Here is a 22,848-nt window from a genome sequence, read left to right as displayed (position 1 = left end):
CTGTATGGGTGACCACACACTGGAACAGATTGCCCAGAGAGGTTGTAAAATCTCCCTCACTGGAGATACTCAAGAATCATCTGCACACAATGCTGAGCCATGTGCTCTTAGGATGACCCTGCTTGAGCAGGCGGGTTGGGCCAAATGGCTCACTGTGATCCCTTCTAACATCACATGTTCTTTGCTTCTGTGAAATACATGAGGATAAAAGTATTTGGAATACAAAAAGCTACTTAAACCATAGGACACACAGTAGACAGTTATAAACCATCCATGGATTAATTTAGGATTAATTAGAAGACAACTCCTAATTATCATAAGTAGCCAGATTTTGGAACATTGCAACAAGATTTTTTTTTTTTTTTTGCCTGCATTACTTCTAGCTGCTTTTACAGTGGAGTGTTAATCATTTATGAAATGGAGGATATGTGCTGACTGCTTGAAAGATTAGCAACTTCTCCAAGTGACTTATGAAGTGGCTCAGAATCCTGTTTTTTTAATAGGAAGAAAAATTAAAAAAATTAAAAAATGAGAAGCAAGTTCTGACTACCGGGAAATGATGCACATCACTTCTGTAGATAGAATTGCTGATTTATTTCATGCAGGAAAACACTTCTCCAAATGAGTGGCTTGCAATATTCCTGAATTCTTTAAGCAGACAACTTTTACCTATCTTGTTTGACCAACAATGAAAAATCTTCTTGTCTTTCTCTTCTGCTTGTGTTTTGACTGAAAGTCACTAAATACTAAGGGCACAAAAATGTTTTCAGGGACCAGAAGGCAGTCACAGAATGTAAACATGCAGTAGATGGTCTCAAGTTTCTCAAGTTTTAATTTTTTCCTGTTGGTAGTCCTATTAAAACCAGCTAATCTACTTGAAAAGCAAACTCCTCAGTGACTAAAGGTGGCATAAATTGGCCAAGTATGATACACAGAAATTGCAACTGTCGAAGTAAACATGTACCTTAGTGAAATACTGGTAAGATTTTTCAGTCAAGGTACAGTACTGAAGCAATTTTGTTTACTGGTTTATAACAAGTAATACAGGGCCTGTTAGTATTATGTTGCCATGACTGCAGTTCTTCCATGCCTCAAGCTACATTCATCACATTGATTTTGGGTGGGATTATCTACAAAGGACTTTATTTACCTAACTGCTGCACTGGCAAAGAAAGAAAGAAATGGAAGAAAATCCTTTTTTATTTCCCACACAGATGTGCCTCCAGCCACACATCAAGAGAGGATGTGCTTTGCCTAAGGCAACTCTTTCACTGTCATTTGCAAAACTAGGGAGAAAGGTAAGTATGGATGCTACCATAAAGCCTACTTTTTTAATCAATAAGAACCCAAACCATTTCCTTTGCACAACTCACTAAGTAATCTATAACCCCACTAGTAAAAAAAAAMCCAAACCAAAAACTAAACTATCACTCTCAAARCAACCTCTAGTCTTTCAGACAGCATCGCAAAACTCTGTTATGTTCTCCCAGATCTAGGGAAGGGCTTCTCAAATGCAAGCAAATTGATCAGCAAATATATTCCCTTTTTTTCCTGTTACTGGTGCAATTTGATTGGGAATACAACCCTTTCAGCACCACATGAACTCTCACAACCCCTATTTCCTGGCTGCCGTGAGAATGTGGAAGAGCTCTGCTCCTGTCTTTTTCACTCCTCTGGACAATGGGCAGTGCTGTGCATTCCCTCATATGCACCCCAGTAGTCAACACAGAGAGCTGGACAGAACTTACAAGAGGGGTCTTTTCTGAAACTGAATGGCAGACTCAATTATTTTCCTAATTTTAATGAGAAAAGTTTAAAAAATTGTTTAAGTGGTTTAAAATGGTTTAAGTTTATGGATGGACTATAAGTGACCACAACTTCAAATATTGAGACATGCAATTGAATAGCTAGGTCACTAAATGCCTTCCACCTCCGAATATGACTTTGAAAGCTATCTGCACTTCACATAGGCCCTACAAAGTGGCCCAGAGTAGAGTTCTGTACTGCAGGAAACCACCGGTCACTAAAATGACCTTTGGGTGCTCCCTCAAGAGCCATCTGACAACACAGCAAGATTTTATCAAGACAGCTTTGAATACAGCAAGACACAAATTTTAGCTTCTCTCTTTGACAGAGGAAGAACTGGCAAAGCAGAGATTAATTCCAAAAAGGTTTGCAACAAATTTGCATTCATAGCTGAGAAAAACAATAATCAAGCACTTAAGACACCAGATGACACGTCCTTTGATTTTTAATTCAACATCCTGAATGATAAAAACTTCTAGGCTATCAAGGAAGAGGAGCCATAAGCTTGACTTCTTCCCTACGAGGTGGCAGCTGCAGGAACTTTGTCTGGGGAAGGCTCAACCACAGTTCAGCACAGGTTTGTAGGTCAGACTGCTTTTAGAGTTTTTTGTCTCTGATATAGAGAGAGATCTATAGATATCTCTAATCTGTAGATAGATTTTTATGCCAGCACCCTTAAAAGGCAGGGAATACATTTTCCGATGTAGAAAGGTTAACAACAAGGAACAACTTTGCTCATATCGATTTTTACCCAAGGATACAGAGTTAAAATTTGCTTGTAAAACCCTGCAATCCTAGACTTTCTAGAAAGTGGCTGAAATTTCTAACAGAAATTCCCAACAAAAATTCCACATTTATTGATATAATACCCTAAGTTTTCCAAGGTAAAGTTTATGGAAATTCATAATTCAACCTTATTCAAAGGAATTAAATTATTTGAATAACAAACTTGTACACACAGTCCTACATTACTACAGGCAAAATGAGGTATTTCACGAGAGAAGCAAAGAAATGGCTGATTGCTAGTAATTCATCCTTTATAGGACTGTATACTCCAAAAATACAACATTTCAAGTAATTGTGTCATTTTTAAGGAATATTCAATATTTATGTTTATCATGAGTTTGAGGGCATCTTTAAAATCCCATGAGAAAATCAAGGTAATGTAGATCCCTAATAAGGATGACAAAAGAATACTCTAATCACAGCGAGCCTAAATACAAGTGAAATAATATATACAAAACTATTGTTTAACTGACAAGTGAATTTTACTCTAGACACTAATTGTAAGTAATTTGGAACAATACAAAATACTCCATGAGCTGTAGGTAACAATCATAAGGTAACAAAGACTGAAAATCCAAAACAAACTAAAATAGTTTGTTTTTAATCTACTGAACATTGCCTAGTTTGAAAGAATAAACTATAGTTTCTCTACAGCTCTGTCCCTGGTACTTCAGAGTATTAAAATATGGTTTAATTTTAAACGTATTTTAAAATGGTTTTCTCGGTTAAAAAAAAACAAACATAGAAAGATAGGTAATTTTATGCTGATTTATTACCCTATGGAATCTAGCCAAAATCAGCAGAGTTACATACCTTTGAGAACACTGAAATATAACATGTTCATAATCAGGCAAACTTTCAAATGAAATTATGTAATTAAGTAGTAATGCATTTTAAATTTTTTTAAATGGCAAAAGAGGCTGTGACTCAGAGCCATAGGGTAAGAAAACAAAAATATAGTGCTGAACTCAGCCATTCATCTAGTCTGTTAAACTCTTTAGATTTTAATGTATTAATAGTCAACTTCTAAGCCAACATCACATTTCAATTTATAGAAGTTGAGATCAAACACTTCTGTTTATGTAGTTTCTCTCTTTGATTGCTATCCATTAAAACTGTGAGCTAAACCTTATTAATTTGTTCTTGATCAGAGAGCATTTGGATTTGTTACTGCCATGAGCGAACACTAAGCTGCATAGGCCAATTAATTTATACCAAATATTGAGGCGTAAGTGCTTAGAAACAATAATGAACATGTAAAATATATAGAATGCTTCTAAATAACTGCAAGRATGAGGTCTTTTTCCCCTTGGAGTTCCGTTGAGTGACTGTTTCAGTTTCAAAAGCATACACTGGAAACCAGAAACAGCAAAACTGACTGGCCTCTTGAAAGCTCATGTAAGACACATTTTTCCATTACAAAGGATTTTTGTAAAAAGCTCCCATAGAACTACATGCCAAGGATGGGCTTCACTTGCAAAGGAGCTCTTGAGGGTTTGTGCTTAAAAGAATTGATTCATTTGTGTAATATCAAATGATATTTCATTTACCACCTATTTTTCATGCTGGATATTGAGACATCCAACACTGAGAAAGCCTACAAAAAGAAAAAACTGATGCAAGTTTTTTTCAACTAATGTTGAATAACTAAAATGTTTTGGGAAAATTGTTTAAAAAAATAAAGGATTCTGTGGTATTTCATATAGTAGTAGAAAGCATAAAAATTACACTTTACTTTTTAAGCCCTATATATTCCAACCATCATTTTAGTTAAAATCCTTCCACACAAATTCAATGGAATTTAAAAAAAAATTCTATTCAACAAAGATGAAGGTTTATAGACATATATTTTGTGTATCAATGGAAAACTGGAAGACTAGCAGCTTATTCTGAGAACAGTGAATGACTCTAATCTGATTTCTTTTATGTTCCTGTCTTTGTCATCCAGCCTCCTTTCCTCTTCTTACACTGGTTTTAACTTCAGCTCCCCTCTATGGCACAGTAAGAAACTAAAGTACTGTATAGGCATACAAAAAATTTAATAGTTAGAATTTGCATCTTCAAAACAAATGGCATGCAGTGTTGCCTTGAAAGGCCAATTTTTAATAATGACACAGACATGGTTAAGGGCATAAAAAGGATTTTATGTCRGTATTTGGGATCCCAGGTGCACAACTTGATGGCAGAATGCACACCGTGTATAGCACGGATATAAGTTTTATAGGTTTCAGGAATTAGTGTATCTATCTAGGATTCCCCAATAAGAAACTCAACAAATGCAGTAATGTCCCCCTATTCTAATGAATCCCCCCCACCAGATGAGGCCAGAGGCCAGTGTACACAAGATGTTCCAGAGAGAAGGCTTCACCCAAGGCTGGAGCCTCAGGTTTAAGATAGCACAGGGCACACTGACTCCTTCCTCAGGATGTTTGGTCTCTCTGCCCAGCAGAACTCCTAAACTAAGCTGGAATATCAGACTTCAGGAATTACAAGCATGTGGGCTAAAGTGTACAGGCGGATGCACAGAGGGTACAGAAAGTGTAAAAAGGAAAAGCAAAACTCATCAGGCATCAGTGGGAAATATACATGTATCAGTCTTGCCACTATTTCCTACAAACTTCTGCTGGTTTAGAAGTTATTTTTTAAAAGTGAGCAGAAGTTTCTTCTCAAAAATATGTTTTTCATATTCCTCACTGCCTAACAGAGAAGAAATTTATGTGCATACATGTATTTGTGTAACTATATGATTATTTAAAATATACATATTTTGAAATACAAATTGCATTTTGGAATGGAAATGCTACCATTAAATTATTTTGAGTTTGATTATACTTAACTGAAATGAAAAGGGCTACTAATTCCTTGTTAAACAAAGAAAAAATTAGTTAAAAAATACTATTATGGTAAACTTCACTTTCAAATATTATCAGCAGCCATTTTAAACTGGATTTACAGGCAGAACATTATTATTTGTATTTATTTAATGATTGATTTGAAGAGGCTTACTATTTGAAAGCAGTTTTTGCACATTTTGTCTATCTAAAGTTACACTTTTCTGCTGCCGGCAGGACATTCTTTTCAAATGGCCGCCTGTGGGGCAGCAGTCACCTGGGTTTTGTCCTGCACAAGCATCACAGAATGAGAGCACAGGGCTGGTGGAGGTGACCAGCCTGTCTGGAGCACAGGTCTGCTCCCAGGGCTTGGACTGGCTGGGTCACAGCAGGAGAGGGGGAGGAAGGGCGAAGGCCAGCACCACAGGCAGGGCTGAGCTGGGCACAGGAGTGACACCAGCTGGGACACGCAGGGAATCAGCCCCCTTCCTGCTGGGACACACAGCACCATCCCACCTCAGCGAGAAGCTTAGCACGACACTCGCTTCTGTGTTTATGATTTGGTACACTAGTGAGTTGGAAGCCTTTTTTCCTGCTGAATAATTCTTTTGATGTTCCTGTTATTTACCCTCTTATATACCTACAACAGGGTTCTAGTAATTAAACTTAACCTCTGCTGCGCTGAAGTCAGTCACAGGAGAAAAGTAATTTGCTTTTTTAACATTTCAGAGCTCTGGAGCTAATGGAAGGGTATTGGTCTGTGCTTGGAAGCGCTTACACCCACCAAGTGTTATTTAGACTTTAAAAAGTCTAAATAACACCTCACAATGTAATCGAGTCACAAACAGATGGAGGGCTGCAGCTGACAACTCATCTATTGGTACTTTGTTTAGTGTGAGGTKTTTTTTTTGTTCTTTTAAAGCAAACAGATTTGTACATTTACCTTCTCCATACCCTTCACGTGAATATAGGATAACGTTGACCAAGAAAAAACCCTGTCCACCCCATAGTTTAAGGAGCACAATTAATGAAATGGCTATTACACAGCAACAAATAACATCGTCTCTGTTTCCAGCAAGTAAATCAATCGCTCCATTCACTACAGGTTTCAAAGACAATTCAACCCCAGGAAAGCCACACATACTTACAAATTATAAAGCATATCAGCCATGTTGCTGCGGTAGTACAAGGCATTTCTATAGGCGCTTTCAGCTTCAGAAATCTTGCTCTGGCTCTTGAGAACATTTCCAAGGTTACCCCATGCTGTCAAGAGGAGAAAACAGTATTCAGAAAAAGCTACAATCCAATTACACATGACAGAGTATCCAAGTATCAGGAAGTTTTTCAGGGAGACAAACCCCACAAAGAAACTATTTTTATGGAACAGGAGGGGAGGTTGGTTATTTTTTTCCACCAGTTCTCTGGTTCTCTGCATCTAACTGTGAGACTCACATTTCATAGATGTGATTTGCATGCATTCTACATGCATATAGCTTTCAGGTGGGAAAAGAAAGTTTCTTACAAAAATATGTCTCTAGATATTACTGTAGTAAAGGGAAAGAACAATTTTATTTTACACCATCTCTATATAAAAACCTTCAGAGTGAAATGTGGAACTGAGGCATCTTCCTAGTTTTAGGGTTTTTTAAGCCTATTGACTCGAAACAGCAAGAAATTTTTCTAGAGCAGACATACTCCTCACTGAAGTATTACAATTTGACATATGAACAGGAATTGAAAGAACAGTTAGGTAAGCATCTAGGATTAAAATATGCCATATTAATATAAACAGACTATATAGATCACCAAAATGCATTTTTTTTTCTGCTAGAAAAACATGTGGTCCCTTTCCATACAATTTATTTTGTTACACAATGCATTTTTACAGCCCATCTATAAAAGACTTCAGGTAAAAAAAATATTTAAAGCTCCACATGTGTTCCCTTTGCAGTTTTATTGAGTGGCATATAAACTACTTAAAAAAGGAATTGGAACTAATGTTTTATTGAAAACACAAGCTATGCTACTCAGAATTTAGGAAGCAAATTTACCTGGCATTACAATTAGAATGTGTGTAAACATGAAAAAAAGAGCACATTATGTTTATAAATGCAAAGTTGTTTCATTAAAAAGTTCTACTGTCACACTTCTTTTTAATGAAAAAACAGTGGGAAGAYGATGCAAGTCCTTTCCACCAAACACACAATATAGGTCAGAATATTCTTCCTTCCAGATGCACTAATCACAAACATTAGATCAAATAGCAATTAACTCTGATACTTCAGACAAGCTTTTTTTTTTAACAAGAATTTACATAATTTCTGACTAATACAAAATTTCAAGGTAGTTTTAATATAACACTGCTAAACAGATTGATAATTGATATAGGCATTTTTTTCTTTAGAAAATGCATCACTATCAAGCTGCTGTGGTTTGTTCCAGGATCATTCTACCACAGCGATGGAAACAGCGGCAAACACAGAATTTCCTCAGAGCGGAACAAACTAGTAAATGTTGGGAAAAAATTATTAAGTCCATTTGGAATTCATAAAAATCCTGTCATTCAACTGAGGACAACATATTCTATAAAGCCAAAGAAAAATGCAATATTTCCATACGAAAAGAAACTATCACTTCTATGAGTCACTGCATTTTACCCTAGTATTTAATGAGAAATAATCCATACATAATTTATGAATAAATCAAAAAAGTTACAATATGAGCCCTCATTTTGAAATACAGCTGCTAAAACTATTCTCACTCATCTTTTACACTCAGCTATCACATATGCAGAATTTTTACATTTCTCCATAACTGCTACTCTTCCCTTTTTACACACAGAAAGCATTTTGGAAGCATCAATGAAGGTGACTAGCCAGTCCATAGGCATTAACCCCTGCAAGAAAAACATACATTTATATATGATTTTTGAAAAAAAATTAATTTTTGAAAACATAACCTGGTATTTCTTCTGCAGTAAATGAATATCCAATTTCCCATAACTGTATGTAGGGACTTTTGTCAAAACTCAAAAAACTGAGAATGATTAACCTTATGTGATGCACTAGAAGAAGTGACAATAGGAGAAAACAGCAAACATAAAACACAGGAATCTGACCATTTAACATCAGTGGAAACATGAAAACCATAGTCTTTTCACATAACCGTACTACATAAATTCAATATAAATATTCACGTCTGTTTAAAAACAGAACTACTCAGAAGAATGACATAGCTCTGGCTGCTGAGGAGATACATAGAACATTTTGCAGAATAAATGCTTATGTGTAGAGATCACACTCATAATCCCTAGAAGTTATCAACAGCTAATATCTGCAGCAAAGACATCCTCTTGGTTCTGGGTGGGAGGGGGAATAAAAATGTATGGTGTACATACATGGAAAAGAGGCTACATGAACTACTCAAGGAACTTCACTCCTGCTTTGTCTTAAGTAATGCAACTAACTTTCAGGGCAAAAAAACTTCAATTATTAACTTCCATATCTCAAAAATTTCTTTTTTCTTCATAACTGTAACAACATTGGTTCAACTATGGGCACATTCAGAAATATAAACAAGGTTATACCTAAGTGAAGCCACATCCCTGTTAAAAACACACCATACGGCTTCAACTAAATTCTAGCACTCAAGTACTTTCCATCTGTACATGGTGGGAAATGAAAAATAAATATCAACATAGATTTCTATTAAGCTGTAAAGACTGCATTTATGACACCTTACAGTGAGAGTAGGTCAAGTTCTCAGGCATTTAATTGTTTTCAAAATGAAAATTAATGAGACAAATGTTAGTCTCAAGTTTAACATGCCTCATTTCTCACCTATCTCACTGAAACTGAGGATTAAGATTTAACAACACAGAAAAATATAAGACTCGTATATTAAACCTTCTCTAAGCACTTTCATTCTGGAATAGAGCAAGACAAACAACAGCAAAGCAGAACAACATTGTCCAGTCTAATCTGCCTGGATTTAAGAAGCATGTTTTTCTAAAGGAAATGGTTAAACTTTCACCTTGCAACTGAATTATGAAAACAAGTGAGAAATGGATGAATGTGTACAAATATCTTCACTTAAATAAAACTTTCCCTTTCTATTGAATCAAAGATCATGCTACACTGTTCAKTGAAATGAAGATAATAAAGCAATAAAGAGTCAGAGAAGAGCACTCAGATGGGTTAAAAGCATGTATGTTGATTAGTTGACCCAAAAGTTTGCTTTAAATAAAAAAAAATCAAATATCAAATCATTAGCAAAGTTAACCCAGAGTATTAAAGCACATTCTCACTCCTACTTGCCACCCCTATATAATCTATGAAAAATTAGGTAATCATGAAATTTATTTGTAAACTGMCATTATATTAATATATCTGTTGTCCAAACAGTTTTGCTAAACCATGGAGAGGAAAAAAATCCAACTARAATTGGCTATTAAATCACTGAAATATATCCTGGTAAATATTAAAAAAATACATAGCAAAGAAAAGGAAAATGCCATCTTTCCCAGTATGTTGTGCCAGAGGCAAACACTGCCCTTTGCAAACCTTAGTATAGAATAACATACTTGAAAACTAATGAAACAAAATGGAGGACTTAAAAAAATTGATACTATTCACTATTCACATGAAGAAATTACTGGTTTGGTAATACTGTTTTCACCTTATGCTATCAGACTTAACTCACACACGTTAAACCACAAATTGATGAATGCATTTAGGAGTGTGAGCTAGATTATTATTTGAGTAAAACAAACTTCTTGAGCAAAGACTGATGTATTTAAGGAACAGCCAAGTAAAGTATCATCAACTTGTCAGCAGTTCCAAACTAGAAGCCTTAGTTCACAGAAAAAAAAGCACATCAAGCCAAGAAAACCTCTATGGAACTTTACAGATGTTTGTGCATTATTTACACTTCTTTAGCTTGTGAAGTTAGGAACAGCAGTTCCAGTTTACATTCTCTCCCTTTAAAATCCTTCTGCGTTTCTTCTGACTTGTCTATGAAAAAGAAGTGAATGCATACAATTTGAATCTCTGGTTATTTCTTCAATAGTTTTTAAGGAAGAAGCAACACAATCCAGAAAGCAAAGCTTTCAATTTTCTTACTCTTTGCCTGTTTAATTTGTAGACATTAGATTTCAAGATTTGAAGACTAAGCACGTGGGCCCAACAGATRCTGTAACGGTCCAAAGTAATGTTTTTCCTCAAAGCATTTTGAGATTCYTAGCCATTCCTATTGGCAAGTCATTTATTTGGATGATAAATGAGGGGTCAAAATTCTAAACTTACTTTTCTTAAAAACTTTTTTCTGTTTCCAATACTGTCCAAAAGGATTTTCCATTTGTTTGTCCTCCTGCCCAAGGCTAACAATTCATTAAAAATAAGATATGCACATCAATTTACTAATAATCTCATATTGGTCACAACATCAATATTTGAAATTGTGAAACAATACTGACAGCAAAGGATGCCTCAGTAAAAAAAAAAAAAGAGGAACGTGGCTTCATTAAAAAACAAGTAATATGTTTTTTAAACTCACATATTTATAACAGATGCATTCCTATCACCAGACTCGGCTCTCTCCTGCTGAAATTACAGATACTAAACCGTGAATTAAAAGAGGTATAATCTGTTTCCTGTTCTGTTGCTGGTCTGCTGCTCAGAAGGGATGCCTTTCTATTTGTATTCTCAAACATTTACTACTCATYGACAGATTGCAAGTTCTTTCTGTTAAGGATCGTATCTCGTGTGTTTGCACAGGGACTACTCTAACAATATAGGCAGGTACTAACAGATAATAAATTCATTAAAACCTCTGGAGGAATGAATTAAAGGAGGAAGATGAAGTGTTCTTGCAATACAGAGGAGGAACATTTCCCCACACAATTAGTGCTCTCACAAAATGAGGGCTACGTAAACTGTGTTACAGTCTAATTATCATAGGGACACTGATATTTGTCTATGTTTTTCATACTGTATCTATATTCTTAGCTTCTGTTAAAGGATCAACCTTCCTAATATGCCTCTGGGAGCAGACAAAGCATTTGTTTGGTTAAAACAAAACTACTTAAAAAAAAAAAATGGAAAATTTGTTATTCCCCTGAGTCTTTTGAGGACTTCTGAGCATGATCTACTTTGTGAGACAAACAGAAACATTAAGATCAATGTTTGTAAATTAAAAGTTCATCCTAGTGGAGAGAAAAAGGCTGATAATTGCAACAGAGGTAAACAAGATTCCAATATCCAAATATTCCAAACTACCTTTGTAGGTAAACTGTGAAATATAATAGCACATCACCAGTTATATCATTCACATTTGAAAGGTCATAACCATAGCTATAAAGAACACCACATTTTCCTTTTTGTCAGAAGGTTAGATTCAGCACAGCTTATGGCATTTTCCTTTCCTACTTGCTAAAGCAGAGCAGTGTTCCAGTCTTTAGCATTCACATTTCATCAGACAATCACTTTTTTCTTCAGAGGGAAGCATTTTCATGAACAGAGGAATGACACACTTCCCCAAGAAAACCTCTGAAAGCTCAGCTGCACATTCAAAAAAACACAACAAAGAAAGTTCAACATCTAAACCAGTTTTTCTACAATACAGAGCCACTACCACTCACAAAGATATCCAGAATATCAACTAGATCATGTTTGTTAAGTGGTTTGAGAATGGAAAAATTCATCTGAATGCTACACGTTGCTACTTTCAAAGTGGGACAAGTTTTGCATAATTTCTTTACCATGGTTTGTATAAGGTATTTATATTTTTCCTGTTATTTAAAAGCAATAATGGTATTTTTTCAAAATATGTAATAAATTCACACATATAATTTGCAATAATTTTCCTCTAAAGTCTTCACTTGTTAATAGAACATTTTGATCAAGCTCCCTCCTTTAGCTAATTCAACTACAAAACTGCCCTATTTTTTGTTTCCTAAAGGGATAAATGGTTCTGCATAACCATAATTTATGAGTTTAATCTGCTTTACACACTGATTTTYTTTTTCATCAATAAGTATGTGGCAACATTGAGACAGACTGTATTAGAGATCTATCACCTTTTAACTTTTACATATTCTTCTTTATGTTAAGGTTGTTATTTATATCATTTGTTCAGAAGTTCATTTGTTGATCAATTGCAGGGCTTTTGCAATGACAGCAGGTGAAAGAAAAACAGGATTGAAAACTATGCAGAGCTTTGAAAGTTATCCAACAACATGTCAACATGGGTACCAAGCAACTCACTTTTGGCAGGCAGTGTTTTGGTTTTGTTCCTTAGTTTTGAAACCCTGATGCACATAGGTGTGAATGCATGACGTTATTGTACTGCTGATGCACTCCCTCCACTTGCATGTTACAGAAAATTAACTCTTCCTCCTCAAAAGCGGGCAGAGTGACTCTGGCAGGTCATGAGCCTGAGCAGCTGGTGAAGTGTTCTTCGGCTTCACCATTACCTACCACCCTACAGCCAAGTAAGTTCTGCCACACCCTCCCTCATGCTAAAATTATTTTTGTGAAAAGTATGGTATCAGACAACTAAACTGATGCAAGTTAGGGGGAAAAATGTGAAAAGGATGACCACAGTACCTTTAACAGCTAATCCACTCACTGTTCTGATCACAGCTTTGTACAGCTTTGTTAGCTATGTGTGCATTGCAAACATGTGAACACTGTAAGACATTACTACCATGACGTTCCCATTCCACTAAACTTCACAGTGGTCAGGAATAGAGCTGATCTGAAACTCTCATGATATAAGAAACTGCATTTTGTAGAGGCAATGGATGTAAGTCATGTAAGAATACGAAAGGAGGACAAAGAAGCAGAAAAATACAACAAGAGAGCATTTCTGGGCATCCCAGTCATGTCAGGATGAACCCTGAGGAATTCTTCAAGAGTACCATACTGACTCAGGCAAGGAGGGGACCATGTGCTAAATTTGTCAAATTATGTAACCTTCTCAACAGCAGGCTTCTAAAAAAATAATCTATGATACATTCAAAATTATCACTTATGTCTCAAGTGATTAACTGCAAGCCAGCGTCCTGCAGCAATGGCAGGGTGTACTGGAACACCAGCCCTGGTCCTCAAAGCTAAGAGTAGACGGATCATTGCTGGCTTTTTTCCAGAAATGGGGAACAGTGAGCACAGTGTCCTGGAAACACTGCAGAGGAGTCACAAGGAGAAGAAAATCAGCATTTGGGTTTGTCAAACCAAGAGATTCTTCAGATGTGCTCAAACAACGTATGTCAGATTTGGAAAAGGCAAGTAAGTTCATATCCAGGTAGCAGGCTTTTCATAACACTTCAAGTTGTCTGGGTTGGTTTGTTTCRCTTTAAATCACTTAGAAAGGCAAGACAAGAGCCTGTGAAGCTTTGTCAGCCAACACATATCCACACTGGTATGGAAATATAGGTGGCAGGAAGGAAGGTAGGTCATAAAATTACTTCCTTCATTTATCAGTGGTGAAACTAATAAAAGATGCTACAACTATTAATTAGCATCTTTAATAGCCTTCTGTATTTTAGAGCTCAAAGAAAAATTCAGTGTGCTAGAGCATTCAAGGAAGGAGAAGGAAATGGCATTGAGAATTCAGTCATTCTGTTTCATGATCTCTTCTGCAATCTAAAACAAAACTGTTTACAAGCTGCTTGTGCATATTGCTACTGCATCAGCCTTCATTTACTTTTTGGATGCATGAGAATTGGCAATGACAACAGTTCAAGCTTAAGTAATAAAACCCCCTGTTACAAAGGAGGGGGTAATGCAATCTTTAAATACTTTTATTTATCTGTCTACACTGGGATTTTATCCTACCAGAAGTGGTATAAGAATGCATATATGTAAATTTCTGTCCTGTCCATATTAAAGAATTTTTTCTCTACCAGATTTATGTAAATATATCAATATGAATATATATCAATATGAAATCCATTACAGATAGGAAAATGAAAACATGTAATTCATGGCAAAAAAATTATGTAAAGAGAAATTTTTCTGAGTTGTCATATTTTGAAAAAAAGGCAAAATAAAGAAACAATTGSATGACTGTCTAATGCACTGAAACAAATAAGCTGGCTTGAGAATCAATCCAGATAATCTCGTTTTCCTCTAATTAACTCTTTCCCTCTGGAAAAAAGCTTCTTAGTTCCACAGAACACACAAATATGGACCAAAGGTCTGTCTTTTAATTAAACTGGAAAATAAAATCTACTATTTTCTGGAAAAAAAACCCCACAAACTTATGCCATTTTCCTTGATACGCTACAAAATTTCACTTTGCCAAAGTGAAATCCTYGTTGACCAGGGCTGTTTGGTTGTTTGTTGGTTGTTTTTTTTAGTTTTTCACACTGTCATTTTTAGCCCAGATGAGTTTGCTGATTGATTTTGCAGAGCATCTCAGGGAAGGCAGGCGAAGAAGTTAGTCTGATGGGCCCATGTCTCAATGTCTCATGTTTGTTTCTTTAAAAAAGCCAAACTATTAGTTAATAATATTTTCTCTTCCCACCTGCAATTTAAGATTCACAAATTACCCTCCAATGGGGAAAAAAATCCTTGCTTCCAGACCTCTACACATATATAAAGGAAGAATATCAGGCTTTCTTGTATCCTGCTGAAGAAGCAGCACATCCTATACTGACTTGGGTTTCAGAGAAAATTACAGCACTACCAAAGAACTGAAAAAGAGAACTCTGTCACTGCAGAATACATTCAGAGTTTGAACTCAACTGTAAACAACTTTCCTTCAGCTCTCCAACACATTTGGGATAGCCAGACTGTTTTGCTGAGGCTGGGCTGCCTGTGGCATGCTCAGATGCTCTAAATAACTATGGCTGTTTCCCAAACAACTTATTAATGACCACTCTTTCTACTCCTTTGAATCATCCAGAGCAGCACTACCACCCATTTTGAGTGCCACACACTGTTTTCAGGTAATAGGCTTTTATTTAACTTTTGAACAGTTCTGTGTGGTTCCTTTGAGCTAACTCTTTCAAAGCTGTGCCCTAGCAGCCAGGCAAGGTGGTGCCTGTAGTGCCAGGGTAGCTAAGGTTAACCTTGGACCCTAAGGTTATCTGATGCCATCTCCCATCACTTGCCAAGGCTGGAAGTAAGGAAAGCTCGCTCTCATTTCCAGTCAGGGGAGAAGCAGAGTGAGAATTTGGAAGAGTCTGGGTGGGGCTACTGATTTGGGGAGCAGTACTCCTAAAACACAACAAGCTGTTAAGAGTGGCAGATTTAAAAAGTGTTTCCTACTTGTTTTAAGAACTTTGAAGCATTCTGTACCACATTTATCCTTCAAATTCTAACATTTTTGTTATGAACAGAGACACCAAAATTATCACGGTATATCCTGCATAACTCATATATGGCAATAACAGATTTATACAGCCATATAAAATTATATAATATAAATTATACTTTTCATCCTATAATTCTATCCTATGTTTTTTTTTGCCTAAATAAGATCATTGCATCTGCCATACAGTAGCTGTTACAAAGATTCTTACTGGTGGTTAGAAACATTTATACCACTGATAGAARATATAACTTAAAGTAATTTCTTCTTTAAAAAGTAGCTAAAGCTGAAAATAATAACAGAAATCAAGGAAAATATTCATGCAATATTTAGTCAAAAAGAGTATCAGAAAGTTCTGGCAAAGATATTGGGAAAACTGAGGATTATTTGGTGGTATGTTTCTCTGAGGGTTTCTAAAAATATTAACTAAGAGAATGTCAAGAATCACCATAAGGATTGTATAATCTGATATATATTTATCAGCTGACTTAGGAGGGGCATTATACAGCCATAACTACAGAGAGGTTTCAAAACAATCATGAATCATCAAAATAAAATTTAAAAAAAATCCAGTATCTTATGAAAATAGGTAACTTGAATTCCCTTCCAGAGGAAAAAGATTGAGATTAAAGATTGTTCGAAGACTTAAGAGTTCATTAGCAAATTTACAACTAACTCATGAATGTCTAATACCAGATGGTATGCTCATATCACTGGTATTTCTTAACAGTGACAACATGCAAAACTTTTAAGTGCACTTATTAGCAGGTTTTGTTTAAAATCTGGTGTTTTACTTGGCAATCTGTTCACTGAAACCACTTTGTCTCTTAAGCCTTTTTTTCCAATATCCACATTTTTTATTCAGTGCAATGCTATATTAACCACACTGATTGTCATTTTATTATTATTGAAATTAAATGAACCAAAGGAAAAAGAAATAATTACTGCACAGAGTAGTATTTAGACTGTTGGGCCAAAGATGAGCGGGAGTTTTACTGACAAGCYACATATTAAAGAACCTAAATATTTGCACCAAAACACTGAAATGCAATCCCAAATGCTCAAACTGTTTTAAAATGCCCAGTGTGGTATTTATCAGGACACAAACTGCTCTATTTAGAAAGTAAAAAAAATGAGTAGTGAACAACAAGCTGTGTGTCAGAGAAATAGCTATTGAAAGCTCTAAAGGTATTAGAAGTGATCTTGTCAGCATAATGCAAGCTCTTAATAATAAGCGTATTTGAAGAATTCTGCTTAAAATATTTCTTCTCATTTGGTCTCTAGTCATCTGTAGTGATACAAAACTAATAATAATGGGAAATAGCATTGTATTGCATCTTTTTTGTTTGAGGGAAATATGGCTTCTCTACCTAGCTTAGTACAAAGTATGGTAACTGTTTTTCCTCACTGAACTGTTAGTTTTATTTTTAGTTAAGCATCCATTTCATGTAGTAGGTCAGCTATTTCCTGGAAGGATCCTCGAAACTTTCTTACAGATGTCATAGCACCAGGAGACTAAAATTTCATCAGAAAATATGACCATGCAACTAATACCTCTGTGGCAGTTTAAGCCTCTCTTTTTTCTACAGTAAATATATCATAATGATCTCTGATGTTCAGACATGGACTACAAGGTAGGAAATGGCCCAGAGGAAAAAGATTAAGCTTTTTGAAGTTTATTTTTGGTACTACAGGTTAGACTACTAGAGTAAATGAGGCATAATAAGCATCATTATATTGTATGGCATCAGTCTAACCAAAAAAGATGTGACCGTTACCACCCACTTTTAACTTCTTTGTTTGTTTTTTCATTTTGGGAGGCTTCCTCTGCTACAAAAGAACGCTCAGAAAATGAGAATGGTTTTATATCAGTTGGGCTGCTCATTAATTTAAAGGCAGAACAGAGAAACTTGTGTCTTTCCCTCCCTATGGTCAAAACATGCATACACCCACTTCAGAAACCATAAACTAAATTAGTCTGTCTTGCATATTTCTCCCTCAAGTGATGACAAACTGTAATGAGATACTGCTTGGATCACTTTAAAATTATTTGAAATATTAGTTATAACCAAAACTGCAGAACAAGACCAGTAAAAGGTGCAGCTAAGGCATCCCAAGTCCTCATAAGGATGCCATCAACCAAGGGATGGCAGCTGCCTGGCACACAATGAGGCAACTAGGAAAGCTGGCACACACACAATGGTTTGGAGGCAGCTTCACCACCTTCTCCTCACTTGACTCTGCTATGGTGCATTTTGGGGGCTTTTTAAGAGATAATTTATATCCCATGCTTTTGAGTATTTTTTTCATATTGTCAGTGACTGACAGGGACAGCCTGGAGAAATGTAAATTGCAGAAAGGCAGTGGCTGCCTGCGGGGGTAGAGACTTTCTCACCTGATGCAGAAAACTGCTCTGTCTGCACTGCCTGCAAGGTACCCCTGAAGGGATCAGAAGAAAGTACTGGTGAGGTGATTATCCCCCATTTCTTCACTGAGGATTTAAGACAGAGAAGCTGTTGAAAATGTTTACGTCAAAGTCCCATAGTAGCATATGAGATTATAATCTTATACATATTACAACACAGAGGACCTGATTATAAACCATCACCATGTGACACAACTCCATTTCCAAAGCAGTTCAGCCACACTGAACACAAATGCATCCAGGCTAAAAGTTTGCCTCGCAAATGCCCTTACGAATACAGCACATCAGCTCAATGTTGCACAGCATTCAGCCATCAGTGGCTTTCATCCTGCCAGCCCAGAATACAGATGGATCAGGAATAAAACACCCATCTTTTTGACTTAGCAAAGCTGGTCTTCACAGATTTCTATTTCTTTATCAGTTCCCACACTATGAGTTTTTCAAGGGATACCTTATTGCTTTTTAGATTAGGACAGAAGCAGCTCTTGTTCAGAAGAAGCTCTTTGTAGAAGAGAGAAAAAGCAGATCAGGGAAAATGATCCTGCCACTCCACAATTTTCAGAAGTAACAACATACTATGGAGGAGAAACTTAATATGAGTTGAGGAAAACAGAGAAATGAGGAGTGACAGCCTCTTCTCAGTAGCCTAAAAATAAGGAAAACACTTCTCCACTCCACTATTTGACTGAGCAGCCCATTGTCTCACTCTCTGAATAGCCTATTTATCACCAGCATTCACAGAACTAAAAAAAAGAGGCACACAAAAATAAATTGTTTTTCCTACGTCAACCTCATTTAATTACTGAAGAGTAATTTGAATTGATCATCTCCCAATGCTTTAGCAGGATTGGCAACGAGTCTAGTTCATTCAGACTTGCCTGATTGTGTGAGAAATAGAAAATAAAATGAGCATAGTCAAAGCCAGGGATAATCTTAGAAATAGTCACAATGATGAACAGAGTTGGGTGACAGGTCACATTTGCTAGGGGTTTCTTATACCTAGCCTCATGTGTGTGGGCTAGTAAATATTCAGCAGAAGTTTAACAGGTTATTTTAAGCAGATTTAAAGTCAGCTCAGTCATGTCTATATCATTGCATTGACATCCTGTGCATCCTATTTGCTTCCACACATCTTAAAAGACACTTAATGTCAGCTTATACGGCAAGAAACCAGATGATCAGATACACACGAGTCTGCGCATACTGAGATGTGCACGATGAATATAGCTCAGCTTCTCTCCTGGGAGCACAATATCCAGTAGTCTAATTTCCAGACAACACTGCAGCCAGTTGTACTACTGGGCAAAAACTAGTGTAGTTTTTTTGATCACGAAATATGGCTCATTGTGAGCAGACAACTATTAGTGTCTGGGGATYTTCACCAAGGACAAAAATGGAACATATATTAACTAATCAAGTTCATATACACTTTTCTTTCCAAAGAATTCCAGTGTTTTAATAGAAGTTTCATATTGTCACTGAACTTTTAAGTCTCAGAGCTTCACATAATCACTCCGGTGTACTGGCTCGCTGTTCAGTTAGTTCATTTCTTGCCCTCCTGCGCTAGTTTGGRAAAAAAATAATAAAACAAACAGGATGTGCTTGTTCACAATTAAGTCACTTGCTGCAGCAACAAGTTTCCTAGGATGAGAAAGTATATAAACATGAGTTACAAAATCAGACTGACAAACTACTAAGATGCTGCTTTGCAAGGCATTTTATCTGCCAAATCTACTTTTTCACTCCCTATCAGCTCACAGTAACCACCTGCATCTGGCTCTTACTATCACAGCTTTTAGACTATGGCATGATATAACTGTCTAACCAAAAAGCACAACTCTATAAGCAGATAACTTTGCATCACGTAACAGGTTTCTGAGCAGAGGACTGAAAAAAATGAGAGTATTCAAGTTCTGTCAATTTTTTCTTTCACAGACAGGCAAAGCAATCAACGGATCCCTTCTCACTTCTGATGAACTGTGAATAAGGAAGGCTTCGTCAATGTCTACATTGCACTCACAGGTGATATTTTGACCATTCTCATATAAACTTGCCTGTGTGCCAAATGCAGTACAGCCAGGCAACCATGGAGTTCAGGATCCCAGCTGGATCTGCCGTATATGCTTGAAACCAAAGAGCCACAGCTCAATGTTGTTACTGGTACCTAAATTAGCAAGTTTACTGCCTGTTTGGATGTGTTTACAGTAGTTGTGGTCACATATCMTTACAGCACAGATATAACCTTTGAGAGACATGGCTGGGCAATGTTATAAATAGCTGATATTTATATATGAAGAGGAAGGCATAAGTATTTGACAATATCTCTTTACAGAACTCATATGGAGGGGGAACTGCAGTAATTTCCTAGGCTGAATTATATGACCTCATTTCCTCATTTTTATTATGTAGTATTGACGTTATTTGCATCAGATGAAGTAAAGAAACAGCACTTCCCTGACACTGCCCTTTCCTATTTCTTATATTTTCTAGTCAAAGGAAACAGAAATTTGGTAAACAAAAGATGAAAAATCTTCATTAGCATGCTAGATATCAGATTACAAATGGAAAAACAGCAGGGTGCGTTCTGTAATACTAACAATGCATCTTTAATTTCAAAATGCAAAACTAATACCAGTGAAAAAGAAAGTATCTCCTTAACCTTAGGGTCTCCTTTTCTCCATGTTAACGCCAAACTTGCAACATCTAACCAAAACACATGACTGCTTTTGCCCATTTTTCACTAAAGCACATACCACTGCAACTTGAAATTACATTTCTTGAAGTATCCTCTTTAGATGCAACTGATAAAATCAGACAATTCAAAGCAGGCTGGAATTAGTAAAACATTCACCAGAAAGAGGAAAAATTACCTTTAGCAGGGTTTACTTTTATCCCTGACCGATACAGCATCTCCTCATTCTGCCAGTCCCCATTCCTGACAACAGTCTTGAGTCCATAGAAAACAATTAATGCAGCAGTGGAACAAAAAACCAAGTTCTTCAGAAAGCGCTTTTGGGCTTTGACATGAAGGGCCCTGACACCTACTGTAACCAGCAGGCAGAAGCCCATACTAGGAACATACAGCACACGCTCTGCTATTACAAAGCCAACATAGAAAAATAGGTTTGTGGCAGGAACGAAGGGCACTATTAACAAAGAGAGAGACAGAATGACAATGTTCTCGGTTGAAGGAAGCTGCAGTTTATGAATTTCGTGCTTTTTTAGGCCATTCTCTTCTTTTGATGCTAAGCTTGACTTCACCTCCAGTGTCTTGTAYTCCATCTCTGAGTGGCAGCTATGCCCATTAGCATTTTGCTTGCCATTCATTACAGTTTTCCCACTGTGTTCTCCCTCATTGCTGGAGCCCTTCAAGCTAAAATAGGCAAGGAGGAGGAGTCCTGCATAGAAGGCCACAGTGTGTAGATTCCTCCAGTCGCTGACTGCTTTTAGAAGAGGCACGGCATCCATAGACCAGTCAAAGCTGAGGGTATCTGGGCACAGCAACAGCCAGAGGTTCTTGGTYGGCAAGTAAAAGAAGGTCAGGGTACGTGTGAGAAAACTGTCTGAGTCAGCTGCTGGATTGTCAGAATTAGAAAAACTTGGGGGCTTGTTTCCCATCCAGTATAAGCGAACACCCAGCAGTGCAGTTCCCCAGGAGGTCAATAAACCAATGCTGAAGAACAGGGTCAAATTTTTTCTCTGAAAAACAAAAAAATAGAATAAATCAACCCCAGGTATTTAACTGTGTAAATTACACACACACAAAAAAAAAAATAATTAAAAAAATGTCTGACAGAACTTCTTTTCAGTAATGGAAACAAATACAGTAGGTCTCAGTCTCTGACATTAGGATCACACCACRTTGGAGTATGTTGTTGACTACAGACTAAAGGAACTGGCTCATTTATTTAAGCTGTACAAAGAATATATCAAAGTCAAGCCCTCAGACATTTTAGGGCTGTCAATCCTTGCTTGAGATCTAGTTGTGTAATGCTTTGGAAACACTTCATTTTAGAGGAATTTATGGAATCTTTAAATAGTTCCTACACAACCTCCCAAACACTTTCCCTGTTTCTGTCTGTGACCAAGACACAAATTTGCTTTAGCTAGATTTAAAGTCTAAAGGATGTTCCAGTTCCATTTTCCTTAATCAAAGTCTCTCTTGAGGCATTTCACCAGAGAATTGATTAACATTTCCAAGAAAGCAAGAGAGCAAAACAGACACAGATTCCATGTTTAGGTTTCCTAGCTCCTACCTATTAACTAGTGATCACTTGGAGCTTTCAGATCTACCTACTACTGAAAGTCACACTTCATTTTGCATAAAACACAAAAGTTTCACCTCAGTATGAGGAAGGCCTTCTTTACAGTACAAGTGGCAGAGCACTGGAACAGGCTGTCCAGGGATGTTGTGGATTCTCATTCTCTGGAGACATTCAAAACCCACTTGGCTGTGCTCCTGTACTACCTGCTCTAGGTGACCCTGCCTTGACAAAGGGYTTGGACTAGATGACCTACAGAGGTCCCTTGCAACCCTAACAACTCTGTGATTCTGATCTTAGAGCCAAACAAAACATCGCGGTTGTTTTTTTTTTCTTCAGGCAGACCATAAATGCTCCAAAACCTTTCACATCTTCATATGCATTTAAATAACATAATGTGTTAGCAGCTGACTCCACCTACTAA

General features: G+C 36.7%; 1 protein-coding gene across 1 annotated transcript in view; it reads right to left on the bottom strand.

The window, feature by feature from the left end:
• The window catches only part of TMTC2 (transmembrane O-mannosyltransferase targeting cadherins 2), a gene marked incomplete at its 3' end in the record, with an annotated part of 95,636 nt that overhangs the window by 36,528 nt on the left and 36,260 nt on the right, over nucleotides 1-22,848 (bottom strand). Inside the window, exons 2-3 of the mRNA XM_057386542.1 lie at nucleotides 21,033-21,861; nucleotides 6,572-6,686 (exon numbers count right to left, since the gene is read on the bottom strand). Coding sequence (XP_057242525.1) covers nucleotides 6,572-6,686; nucleotides 21,033-21,861 — 944 coding nt within the window. The remainder of the gene's footprint in view (nucleotides 1-6,571; nucleotides 6,687-21,032; nucleotides 21,862-22,848) is intronic.

This window comes from Malurus melanocephalus, unplaced genomic scaffold (genome assembly GCF_030028575.1).
Source record: "Malurus melanocephalus ecotype Western Australia unplaced genomic scaffold, MMel_1.1 scaffold_986, whole genome shotgun sequence".
Classification (NCBI taxonomy): domain Eukaryota; kingdom Metazoa; phylum Chordata; class Aves; order Passeriformes; family Maluridae; genus Malurus; species Malurus melanocephalus.
Note: the sequence above shows the minus strand (reverse complement) of the source record. Positions and strands in the feature narration are given on the sequence as shown.